The following is a 14,131-nucleotide window of genomic DNA, read 5'->3' as shown; positions in this document are numbered from 1 at the left end:
AGCCGGGGAACGGTAGTTACTTTTTTATACACACTGTATCTCTTTGATTTTGGACGTTTCCGGACTTTAATCGTCCAGATTGCCAGTTTACGGTGTCAATGCCTGTATATGCATGGTGAATCATCTTTTGCTCATTGACCTTTGGATGAAAGGTCAATTCTCTTATTTGGTCAGGTTTCATGTGTAATGTTTCCTGAAAATAATTTATCTTTTCTTCGTCCGTCATATCTTTAAAGTCTTTATGGTGCTTAATTTGGTTATGACTAAATTCATATTCATGCATGAACGGTTCGCCGTCATCATCACCACTTTGATTCATTCTCCGGACATATTTTGGATCAACTATAGTTACTTCGCGACGCTTTTTGTCACTATTTGCTATTGAGGAATTTTGAGAGAACTCGACAGTGGTTCTTGACTTTACGGGGCCTGAGGGCTGACTACTTTGGGTGTTTTTTGTTTTAATTGTAACCCAAGATTTATCGGTTTTGGAACTTTTTTCTGACGGAACTCGAGGAGAATTTTCAACAACGTTCTGACCGCCTAAGGCTTTTTGAGTCTCTGATGCATAGTAATTAAAATTCGGATCATTCTTGGACGCTCCGGTGACGGATGGCTTTGCGTCATTGGCCGGCTTCGGACTCGGGTATGCCGGTCCATGATCATCCGCCGGAAGTTTATGTTTTCCGTCCCTGGAAAAAAAAATTGTTTATATATGTTTTTCGAGTTTATATTAAGTATGTGGCTTATTTCTTTGACACTTTAATGCTTTTATATAAATCATTTATAAATATATATAAGCACTCGCCACGAATGGCCCTAACAAGTCCTCTATCGTTAACTGATATCAATATTTTTAATTTGCGAAAAGAAACAATTCAAAATATTCGGAATGTTTTGGTAACTTATGGTTTGAAGTAAAAACATCAGACACACATGTAAATAGGTTTTTCGAAAATTTGTTAACAGTTTTCATGAAAACTATTTCTCGACCAATTTCTGTGATTACTTTTTGTCGATCGATTTCGTGATTACAATTTGTCGATAATTTTCGTGATTTATGTGACATATGCAGTCGAAATGTGTTACTATAGGTATTATATTCAACCCGTGACATCATGGAGGTACAGCAGTTTCATTAATTTTAGTCATCATAAATTTCTCTACAAAATTGTTTGACGAATATAGAAGGCTAAATACTGGCACGAGTCCGATAGCGGACAAGTACCGTGAGGGAAAGTTGAAAAGAACTATCTTACTTTAACTTTGTTGGACTTCCTTCAGAACGATTCTGACTTGTTGGTACTGTGTTCTTAGTAATCCTGCAAAATAGTAAAAGTTCATGATACATGTATATATTTGTGAAATATAATAATACTGTCTCAGAAATATAACAATTTAAATTCATAATCTTTTTTAAACTCTCATACTATGACAACTTCAGAAATATAATGTTTAAGTTCATTGTCTTTGAACCCTCTCGGAATGTTATGTCTATATTTTTATTTGCAACAAATATGCTACAATATCAAAGGTTATTATTTAGAAATAATTATCAATTTCATAGTCATGAACTCTTTAACATTGGCTTTTAATTTTTTGTAGCCGATAACTCCTACTGAGAACGATTAAAATAATAATATTAGTTGCTTCCCTTTACATAACGTTAAGTTGAAAATATGAAAACATTTAACCAAAACTTCAAAGACGCTCATATTTTTTCGTTGACTACATGTCAAAATAACTTGTACGAAAAGTAAAACCCTTCAAGATTCAAGTTATAATTAACATGTTATGTTCAATTAATTATAGTAACTGATTTTGCAATAACTGTTCACCATATTTCTACTGCGTAACTAAGCAGTTAGGGGCATTTTTACATATTTGGACTTCTTTCTTATAGTTTAAGTGTATTGTAAGTGCTACTTACAATGTGTAATTTTTTTTTCTTTGTTCATTTCACAATATTTTACCTTAAAATTCATTTTCAAAATTTTCGTGAAATTAAGCATGAATCCGGAGACATGCTGCTTTAAAGATGTGAAGATCTGGCTTTAATATTTGAGCCGCGTCACGACAAAACCAACATAGTGCGTTTGCGACAAGCATTGATCAAGACTAGCCTACGCATCCGCGCAGTCTGATCAGGATAACAAGTAGAGAAACTGATAGCGAACAGCATGGATCCTGATCAGACTGCGCGGATGCGCAGGCTGGTCTGGATCCCTGCTGGTCGCAAACGCACTATATTGGTTTTGTCGTGACGCTGAATTAAAAGTTTATACTGACCTGACAGTATCTTCGTCTTTGGTCGTACGTCCGGCAACACCTGAAAATCGAACGCTCATAGATTCAATCTCTTCTTCAATTTTAATAACATCATTAAATATTTCCATAGACATATTGGACATCCGGCCAGCACTCATCGTATGGTGTAATCCCCCGAACGGTTTCCTAAATCTGACTTTATTTACGTTATATCCAACCCTCCTACCGGAATCGGTGCCGTGCTTGTTACCTTTATCCATTTTAATTAGTAAAATAGTATTTTTATCAAGTTATTTTTTTCACTTAGTAAGCTAACAACTCGATTAGCGTCTTAAAGCCTCCGAATAGGAATATGGCGCTGATACACTGTGGAAATGATTCTTTAAATCAAGTAGTGAAATTAAAAAACTCATATACGTTTTACAAGTAAGGAATAATCACTATTCACTATTAAACCACAATATATTTCTTCTTCGTCATCTTTTAATCCATGTTTCGTTATCCTCAATTAATCAAGTAAATAAACAAACAAACTAATTTACGCGAATGTTGTATTTTAGAAAAGCCTAAAAAAATATGTTATATCCAAATGAGTACAAAAAGATTTTGATTCCAGTTCACAACTGTTATTTCGATACAGCTTCAAACATAAAGGACCTTGCAATATCGCTAATATGCACAAATGATAATAAAATTGTTTACATTGCTATGTTTTTAAATATTTCAAAATGATATCAAACATCCGAATCTGTCATGCGAACGACGTGTTTATTCTTTATAACGCGCGACATCTATAAAACTAAAGTAAAGTTAATCGTTCATCTTAAAATAACTCCTTTGTCAACTAAGATCAAATTAGTTCATTTTAATTTAAAATAATTTAGAGATATCTGTAGACTGATTATCATTTACACTGCTATTAATCTATAACACACAATATAATGTAAATAAACAAAAAATTGTTTGCTCAAATATTCGAAAACAAGTTAAAACTAAACTTAGAGAACTGCGTTGTATTTATAGAAATTTGAGCTCCGCTATGTGACAAAAATACGTTTAACATTGCTATTATTGAACTATTATCATCGGAAGACCATGGTTACAGTATAAAAGAAAATTACACTCGCTGGATAATTAAAATTACTAAATAATGAATTTACATTGAAGAATAAAAAGGAAGGACACTTTTAAAATATCAATTATAGAGATAAAGGTTGTTTTTGTAATTACCCCAGTTCGGCTCAACTGACTGTCAGTTAAGATAAACATGAACAGGCACTCAATGAAAAGAGAGGGACATTCCGTTAGAAAGTATCTGTTTGTGTTTGTTTGTTTCTTTTTTTTTTGTTTTTTTTTTGTTTAAATGATTGATTGATATATTGATTGATATATTGATTGGTTGATTGATTGATTGATTGATTGATTTCAAGTCACATCGACACTGTTAAAGTCATACGGTGACTTTCTATGCTTTACTGGCGGAGGATGACCTCAGGTACCCTTAAGGTACTCCCGTGCATTATTTCAGGCATGAGTAGATACACCGACTTTTTGTAAGTTAGAAGCATTAAAAAAATCAAAAGTACCTTACGGGGTTTCGAACCCAAAGCGGTCAGGGTCAAATGATTTGAAGTTTGTGATCTAAAGGTGGATTGGTCTACAATGCGAACATTTTCCATAAGAATTTCAAATATTTATAAAGACAATATAAATTTACCATTTGGATATTCTGTCGACTTTCCAGCTTTACTGGTGAAGGTGGACCCCAGGTGCTCTTAAAGATGCCCCCCCCCCCCATTAACAAGTGTGAGGTTGAAAACGTCAGTGAGTGCTTAATGAGGGTTCATCCGCCCTTTCCTGCAAAGAAGCAGCTTTCCCTGTCGAGTACGGACCGCGAACATGTCATATTATAAGTTTTCTTTCGTTCTATTCCCTTTCAATTTATGTAATCATTTAATACATATGAAATGTAAAATATGTAAAGTAAAGTATGTAAAGTATTAAATGAATATGTTTAAACTAACGTGTAACTAGTCATGCCCTTTAAGTATAAAGCGGTCATAATTTAACTTCATGCAATTTCCACAGATTATTAGTCAAAGATGTGATTTTGAGTCAAATTAGATCACTGTACGGCGGCAAATGAGAACCTTAATGTACAATAACCTGAGACTATATGAGAAGGAAGTAGCCGTGAATAGGGCTGTTATCCCAGCAAAGGATCTGCCTTTCAAGCCGTCATTCTGTAAGTTTACTTAATAATCTTATAACAAAACAGAAGTTTCTAAATTCATTACCTGTTACTTTTGTCTCCGAACGACGAGTATCCTTCTGTTTTTCAATGTCTGTCTTCACCGCAGATTCCGCCGGTTTATTTTCTGGCACTACTTTTCTCGGACTGATAATAGGGTCCTTAGGTTTTGTTGGCGACACTGTTGGTTCCGTTGATTTTGCCGGCGAAACGGATGTCGTATTAGATTTACTGGTACCAGGCTGGAAAGTGTTTGATGCGCTTGCTTTACTATCATTTGGTACCAGAGTGTTTATTTTCGGCATTGGTCCGTCCATTTTACCTTGGTCTTTAGATGGAGCTGAGATCACCGGGCGTTCTTCAGTCTCTGAAACTGCAACCATGCAAAAATATTCAATCGTTCAACTTGTTGTAAACTATAAGTGGAACTGTCTACAAGTACATATATAAACTTGACATGCTAGAGTTTGAGATAATACTGTGAATTCACTTAATTTCTTGGGTTTGAGATTTCGTGACTTGGATTCAAAAGGCATTTTTTTGTTTCTTAAATTCTTGTCTATGTTTGAAAAAATGTAAAATGCAAATAAAGAAATGCTTACAGCGGCCGAAATGAAATTTCTTTCGACCTAAAAGGTCAACCGACGAAAACTACGAAAATGAGTGACCCGTGAAAAAAAAGCCTATACGGCTATATCACATTCTTACGTATATATAAATCTACAAAAAAAAAACTTTTTTCCATCATATTGTACATTTAACCAAATCAACCCCATAAAGATAATGAAGGAAGTTAAACGAAAGCTATTATCACTAGAATAATATACCTAAATAGCTCCTTTGGTCCAGTTCTTTTACTTTGGGCTCATTTACTTAAATGGATTTCATATTAGTTACGAAATCTAATAACAGAGTTGGTGATATAACGAAGACTAGACCTATTAATGTAAAGCCCCCTTTCACTATCTAAATAATTTAAAAATGTTGATTAATGAATAAACCGTACTTAGAAGACTAGAATTTTCATACTGACGTCTACTGAATTATAAAGTAATTCAAAATTATATGAGCCGTGTCATGACAAAACCAACATAATGCGTTTGCGACCAGCATGGATCCAGACCAGCCTGCGCATCCGCGCAGCCTGATCAGGGTCCATGCTGTTCGCTTAAAAACCCTATTACAAGTAGAGAAACTGATAGCGAACAGCATGGATCCTGATCAGACTGCGCGGAGGACTATGTTGGTTTTGTCATGACGCGACTCATATGTACTTGTATTCTAGCATTTTTACCTAAAATTATTTCCATTTGGGAGGGAGAGGGGTTGAATAAGAAAAAGAATATTTTGATATCAGTGACGGGTTATGTGCAATTGAACAATTAGTACAATTCTAAAATGAGGAATTAGAGCCCAAAACCTCTTCTAAATACAAAAATGTGACAAACTTTACTTCATATTATACCAAGATGATTAGCTCCTCCGTAGAAAATTTGTAAACTGATTAAATTGGTGGTTTTTCGTATTTACAGACAAAATATGCTTGCAAAAAAAATATCTTTATTAAATATCTATACTTTCATTGTTGTAATGGAAAGTGCAAAATCGAATATTTAGATATTTGTGAGTCTATAAACCTATATTTGAAGTCTATGATTTAATATTGAATTTGGTACTCTTTAACCCTTAATCTGCTGGAACGGACGGGTATAATCCTCGGCCACAAATATAAAGGCCGGCCAGCCTGCAGAGCATGCAGTCTGATAAGACGCTACACAGTTGGCTCACCGACTAGATGTCCCCAAATTCTATAAATGGACCCCCCCCCCCCAAAAAAAAAAGGAAGCTCGAAAAGTCCATTCGTGAAATTCAGAAGGATTAGGATTTCATCAGGTCGCATTGATTTTGAATACGTTAACTGAAATTTGATTTCAAACACGTGCGTGTATCTTTAAACCATTTCTTTATTTCCCTGTCTATAAGTCACTTAAAGTCTCTATTAAAGTTCTTCCTGGTAGATTTAACGTTAAGAAAGAATGAAATTATTTTCTGTTTATTCAAATCATTTTCTATTGAATATTTGCCCTTCTTTATTCTTGTAATTATTTTTTGTATTTCGTAAAACTATTTGCGCTCGTCAACGCGCTATTTACATTTTATCAAGTGCTATTTATACCTAACAATTTCCCCCCGATAAATTATTGACTTTGGGTATAGACCATATATTGAAAATTAAAGTATAATTACATTTTATGTCGATCACACAAGATATAATGAAAAAGAACACGGTTATTTTTGTGACAAATTTAAAGAAGTTTTATCTATATTTCAAAATGTATATCAAGTTGAGGTCGTCAAAAGTCAGAATTGTGGTAACAAAAATGAAAGTCAGCGCTGGATAGAAAGTTGGCACACCGTGGTATAGTTAATTATATATCCTTCGTATGCTTAAGAAATACAAAAAACGAAGAATGAAAGTACTTGGTTTGTATTGAAATATAACAATAATGAAATTATAAATTTTAAGATTATTAAAATCAATTCAGTTCCTGATATAAGCATAAACAGTGTTGAACTTCATTTTAGACAGATACAAATTCGAAAAGTACATGCACAGTCCTACCACTGTTACAGATTAATGTGTATGAAAACGTCAAAAATTGTGGCTTAAAACTTTCGTTAACCACTTTCTATTTTGTAATCTTTTGATTTTTTTGTTCTGTCAACTAATTCCCCCATCCCCTTAATGCTCATGTTAACAATTTATTAAATCATTCTATGTTATGCGCGTCAAAGTAAAAGTCCTTGACCTAGAAATGCAGATAATATCCAAAAAGATCTCAGTTTGAATTCGTGAAGTTCAAATCGCGAATTCACGTGATGTATTCGTGAAGTTCAAATCGTGAAATCATGAACTTCAAATTAAAATCGTGAATTTGTGAAGTTGAACTAGTAAAATCGTGAAGTCACGAAGGTGAAAATTTTCAATTCACGAAGATGAATGAGGGAATACACTAAGTTAAAATGTCCCCATTGCTTTTTCGTACATAGCACATTGACTGAGCAGTAAATCTGTCAATTCATTTGTAAACATTTTCATGCATAATTAACTTATTGACCAGTTACAGACAGACTGAAGGGTGAACGGACATAAAAAACAAGCGCACCATTGACTTTCTTTTTTTAAACAGGTGCTAAAATAAACAGATATAAAAAGATTGCATGTTTAAGGGCATCATGAAATATGTTTACCTTTATTTAAAATTTTTTGTGCTCCCCCAAAACCACATTTAAAAATTTTAAAAAACTTACATTTTTAGAAAGAAAATCTTCATGGGAATTTTTTGTATTTAGAATTCCCCCATTATAAGATTGACAAAATATTGAATGATGATTAATACGGCTTATCATTATCAGTGCCTTTGATTTCCCAAAAATCAACATTGAAATATGTCAATGATTCATTTTTGTGTTTTACCCCGAGGGATCCCAACGATCATAGCAAAAAAAAACAAATAAAAAGACCCAAAAAAACCCCCAACAAATCCTTCCTTTAAATCATGTGTTTTATCTGAAATTGCCTTTACTTTCGGTTTTGTAGTAAGTTTAGCTTTCATAATTAAGTTCATTCAGAGCTATTACCATGTTTTTCTATTTATTGTTTGACATGGGAATAAATCGTTTTGATTCGTGTGTTTGTTAGGGGTCGGGGGCGGTGGCATAGAACGGCTTTTTCAAAAAAGTGTGACCCATCATATGTATGTGTGACGAATGTGTACGCAATTTGTACGCATTATCTTCTCGAACGTATGTCTGTACAGCCCCACTTAAAGGTTTCATTCTCATATCGTGGCTGTTTTACTATTCATTTACATTGAGGTACATTTCACTTTAGAGCAAATACCTTTACAGATGTATTTGTAAGCCGGGTTTAACTCTGACATACCAGTAGAATTTAGTAGTAAATTGACTAAATTCCACATACTTTACTTTAATACAGAAAGAAAACTACGCCCGTGTTATAATCCAAATACCAATATAAAATAATGAAATGCCAGTGTCTAATGCAGGTATTCTAAAATGTCTTAAAATTACCTCTTTTTCTCCGCCTTCCTGTAAAAATTGTCACGGACCAAATTAGAATTGTAATGCTAAATTTACATGTGGGAACGAGATAGCTATGTCGCGGGAACAAGATATTAACTCGTTCCTACGACACAGCAAGCTCGTTCCTTTCAAAACGGGACGAATGTTGTTTCAAATAACATGTTACTGTGAATTTAAATTATATCACGTGAATGAAATTCCGTAGTTTTGTCAAAATAAACATTATGTGGACTATGTTTAAGACAATACATTTGTGGAATGACCTGTGCACGAAAAGTACGAAAATTATTGTCCTGGGAAAAAATGATATCGTTGTACTCTTTTGATAATATAATTATATTATTACTTTTTATATATTTGTATATTGTTTGAGTCCTTAGTTTGATAGTGATGAAACCTTAGAGCTTTTTTGAAACCCCTCCAGTCTGCTTCCTGCAAATGACAGGTGCTGATACAAAATGAGAGCACAATGCTTGTTACAGAGTATATCTTGCGACCAAGATCACTGGTTTGAGAGACAACTACCATAACAACTAGGTCAACTTTCTTCAAATGCATTTGAAAAAGAATATTCGTAAAAAGGACATTTGAGAAAATGATGTGAGCAGGTACAGAATTCTTACCATGAGATTCTTTTTTCGAAGGAAGTGACTGGAGTCGTCTCCCTTTATCTGCTGCTTTTGGTCGGCCATCTTGTTTGTCTTGGTTCATGAACTGTGCATGTTTGGCACGCGCTGTGTCGGTCTGAAACTTCCCTCGACGGGGATCAATTGGTTGACCTCTGAGGACCTTATCATTGTCTATTGACCTGAAAAAACAAGTAATATAAGGTAATGATCACATCTTTTATACGTATTGAAAGCAGTATAATTGAACAATAATAAAGAATGACGACATTGTTTTCTAACTTTGTTTGAAATATTTTACGTATACATGTTATATATTACTGAGACAACTGGCTATGTACATTGTCCGATTTTAGTTTTCGACTATTTATAATTACAAATCATACTCGTTGACCGGTATATTGAATTTCATAACAGGCTTGCATTCTTAATATCGCATAATTCCCGCAAAATATAGATAATACCTGAAAAAATAATACAGATTAAAGTTCTGCAAAATATCACTATAATTTTGTCCGTAAAACCTTTTTTGACCGATTTTTGTGGTTTGCATTTATCATATACTATTTATCGAGTCCGCAGTATAATTTTGAAAATGAAAAATGATGCTTTTCTATCGCTTTAATGAAGTGTTAAATCCCAAGACGGACTTCCATAGCAAAATCAAACATTGAATGAAAAAATCAAAATGCCGGTTTCGGCAACAATCACTTCTTTTCGTATTCCCCAAGAAGACATGTTTTTTAAATTATATTAATTTAATACATACTGTATTTTAAAACAATATACAAGAACACCCCTTTTTTTCATTTTAATTAAAAAGAATTAAAATAGTAAATTATTAAATACTGTTTTCGACACCATCATAACAAGGTCAACTTCTACAAAAAGCATATCAAGTTGTATAATGTATTTGTTTAAGCTCTTTCAAATCGTTTAAATTAACTGTCAGATAAAATCGAATATTTCAAAGTTTTGGCATCGGAATTATTATTTAGTTATAATTATGATAATATTGATGCCACGCAATCATGAAAAGAACCCCGACAGGTTTGAACCACCATTTGTAATGACATTATATTATAATGCACACACCGTTTATTTATCTATAGTGAAAATAAAATCAATCAGTTAAAAACTGTTGATTTCTTAACAGTATGAATTTCTTTTCGAAACTATTAAAGCCACAAACTAACTGTAAGCCTAATACATGTATATACTACAAATTTTTGCGTCAAAATAAGATCACAATAGAGAATTTACAGCTACATACATCTATTTCAAACTTAATTGAGACTACACTTAAATGTTTAATGAGAAGCATTATATTGTGGCATATATAAAGAGAATGCAAAATATAGCAAAAAAACTTGATAAGTTACACACAAAAAAATACTTCATCGTGCCCCGACATGTTCAGACACAATTTACATAAAAAGATCAGCTTAAACATGCCAACTTTAACATGCCAAGTCACAATATACATAAAATGATAAACTTTAACATGCCAAGTCATAATTTACATAAAAAGATCAGCTTTAACATGCAAGTCACAATTTTCATAAAAAGATCAACTTTAACATTCCAAGTCACAATTTACACAAAAAGATCAACTTTAACATGCCAAGTCACAATTTACACAAAAAGATCAACTTTAACATGCCAAGTCACAATTTACATAAAAAGATCAACTTTAACATGCCAAGTCACTATTTGCATCAAATTTAATACACCAATTCACGGTTTACATAAAACAAACATGCCAAATCATATTTTACTCATAAAGAACAGCTTAAGTAATTCAACATGCTAAGTCACAATTTACACAAAAAGATCAACTTTAACATGCCAAGTCACAATTTGCACAAAAAGATCAACTTTAACATGCAAAGTCACAATTTACACAAACTATCAGCTTTAACACGCCGAGTCACTATTTGCATCAAATTTAATACACCAAGTCACGGTTTACATAAAAGCAAACATGCAAACTCATATCTTACTCATAAAGAACAGCTCTAGTAATTCAACATGCCAAGTCACAATTTACACAAAAAGAACAGGTTTGACATGCCAAGTCGCAATTTACACAAAAGATCGACATTTGGATGCCAACTCACAATTAAACAAACAAATGAAGTAAACATGTCAAGTCCCGATTTACACAAAAAGATCAACTTTAACATGAAAAGACACAATTTACAAAAAAAATAAAATCAATTTTAACATGACAAATTACAATTTACAAAAAAGAGATCAACTTTATCATAACAATTCACGATTTATATAAAAGGACCATCTTAAACAAACATACCAAGTCACATCTTACACAAACAGATGTACTTAAAGATGCCAAGTCATGATACACAAATAAAAGATCAACTTTAAAAACAAAGTCATAATTGACATAAAAAGATCAGTTTCAACAAGCCAAGTCACGTTTTGCACATAAAGAACAGCTTTAACAAACAAAGTCGCAATTTACACGAATAATCGACATCAGTATGCCAACTCATAATTTAAATAAAAAGATCAAATTAAGCATGTCAAGTCACAATTTACCATGAATTATCAATTTTGAGATGCCAAGTCGTAATTTACACTAAAAATTTACTTTTTTTATATGCCAAGTCACAAATAACACAAAATTTTCAATTCTAAAATGCCAATTCACAAGTTGGTCTGATATTGCATCCACTAATCTGCGCTTTTTGAGACATAAATTTCCAGAAAGGAATTAGTATTGGAAATGAGAAATATGTCCATTCTGTATAATATAAGGCCTAGTTAGTATCTTATATTGAAAAGGGACTTTCAGTTATGTTACAAATAGGACTTTCAATAATGAGACAAATAGGACTTTCAGTAATGCGACGAATGGCACTTTCAGTAATGCGACAAATGGGACTATCAGTAATGTTACAAATGGGACTATCACTAATGTTACAAATGGGACTTTCAGTAATGAGACAAATAGGACTTTCAGTAATGCGACAAATGGCACTTTCAGTAATGCGACAAATGGGACTTTCAGTAATGTGACAAATAGGACTATCAGTAATGTGACAAATGGGACTTTCAGTAATGTGACAAATGGGACTTTCAGTAATGCGACAAATGGCACTTTCAGGAATGCGACAAATGGGACTATCAGTAATGTGACAAATGGAACTATCAGTAATGTGACAAATGGGAATTTCATTACTGAGACAAATAGGACTTTAAGTAATATGACAAATGTGACTTTCAGTTATTTGGCAAATGTCTATTTCAGTAATGCGACAAATGGGACTTTCAGTAATGTGACAAATGGGACTTTCAGTAATGTGACAAATGGGACTTTCAGTAATGTCATAAATGGGATTTTAAGTAATGTGACAAATTGGACTTTCAGTAATGTGAAAAATGGGATTTTCAGTTATGTGACAAATGGGACTATCAGTAATGTGACAAATGGGACTTTCAGTAATGCGGCAAATGGCATTTTCAGTAATGTGATAAATGGGATTTTCAGTAATGTGATACATGAGATTTTCAGTAATGTGACAAATGGGACTATCAGTAATGTGACAAATTGGACTATCAGTAATGTGACAAATAGGATTTTCAGTAATGTGACAAATGGGACTTTCAGTAATGTGGCAAATTGGACTTTCAGTAATGTGACAAATGGCACTTTCAGTAATGTGACAAATAGGACTATTAGTAATGTGATAAATGGGACTTTCAGTTATGTGACAATGTGACAAATCAAATGGTACTTTCAGTAATGCTATAAATAGGACTTTCAGTTATGTGACTTACAGTAATGTGACAAATAGAGATTTCAGTTATGTTACAAATGACACTTTCAGTATTGTGATAAACTATACTTTTAGAAATTTTTCGACTTTCGGTAGTGTGACAAATTGGACTATTAGAAATGTGACACATGGGACTTTCAGTAATGCGAAAAATGATATTTCAGATATTTGATAAATAAGATTTTCAGTAATGTGACAAATTGGAATTTTAGAAACGGATTTTTCGGAAATGCGACAAATGGAACTTTTAGCAATTGGGCTTTTTTTAGAAATGGGACTTTAAGTAATGCGACAAATTGGATTTTCAGTAATGTAATTATTGGGACTTTTAGAAATGAGACTTTCAGTAATGTGACAAACTGGACTTTCAGTAATGTGACAAATGGGTATTTTAGAAATGGGAATTTCAGTAATACGACAGTAAGACATACTTTAAGTGAAACAAATATCCAGTATAGTTTACACCACTTCCATTTATACTCATTGGAATTATTCCTGTTTTGCGTTTTCTTGAAGTAATGCTTTCACAAAATCTCGTGCTTGCACGAGTGAATGTTCCCACGCCACTTTTACAAAATTGCGTGCTTGTACGCCTTAATGCTCCGTTCTGATGCAGAGTGCTTTCAGCACTTTGATGAAGACTTTGTACAAACTCAGTAACTTCTCTCATTCTTTCAACACTCCATTTATCAATGGCGACATTGCGCTCTTTTATTTCTTTCATTTTTTTTCTTCTTCAAACCTTATCCCTGCATTCTAGATTTTTATATACGAATTAATTATTCAAAATATTCTAAATCCGTTATTTATGACTTAAGGAGCCTTTGACCATAGCTTCAACCACTTCAGGTGATATGCTAGTAATGAGTCGGATTTTCATACAAAATATAGAGATAATTCTTGTAAGATCGATGCCCCATTACAACGGCTTACTGGATATGTTGTTTTACTTTCTACTTAACAACAAATGATTTTAAAACAATCTCACACTTTTCTCCTGTACGTTTTGATAGTAGCCGTATCAGCGAAGTCAAAACATGATCCAAAATCTTTATCGTGGCTAAAATAAATCGCCA

At 33.0% G+C, this 14,131-nt stretch overlaps 1 protein-coding gene across 4 annotated transcripts in view; it reads right to left on the bottom strand.

The window, feature by feature from the left end:
- Positions 1–16: 16 nt before the first annotated feature.
- Positions 17–14,131, bottom strand: part of LOC132727132 (probable replication factor C subunit 1) — a 54,363-nt gene continuing 40,248 nt past the window's right edge. For all 4 annotated transcript variants that reach the window (XM_060712541.1, XM_060712543.1, XM_060712544.1 and 1 more), the window contains exons 2-6: positions 9,250–9,434; positions 4,566–4,892; positions 2,290–2,329; positions 1,260–1,322; positions 17–692 (exon numbers count right to left, since the gene is read on the bottom strand). In XM_060712541.1, the coding sequence (XP_060568524.1) occupies positions 17–692; positions 1,260–1,322; positions 2,290–2,329; positions 4,566–4,892; positions 9,250–9,434 (1,291 nt within the window). The remainder of the gene's footprint in view (positions 693–1,259; positions 1,323–2,289; positions 2,330–4,565; positions 4,893–9,249; positions 9,435–14,131) is intronic.

The sequence above is a fragment of the Ruditapes philippinarum genome, unplaced genomic scaffold (genome assembly GCF_026571515.1).
Source record: "Ruditapes philippinarum isolate M1 unplaced genomic scaffold, ASM2657151v2 ctg1758_1_1_1_1, whole genome shotgun sequence".
In the NCBI taxonomy this organism is placed as follows: domain Eukaryota; kingdom Metazoa; phylum Mollusca; class Bivalvia; order Venerida; family Veneridae; genus Ruditapes; species Ruditapes philippinarum.
The sequence above is the reverse complement of the archived record's forward strand: the minus strand, read 5'-3'. Positions and strand labels throughout refer to the sequence as shown.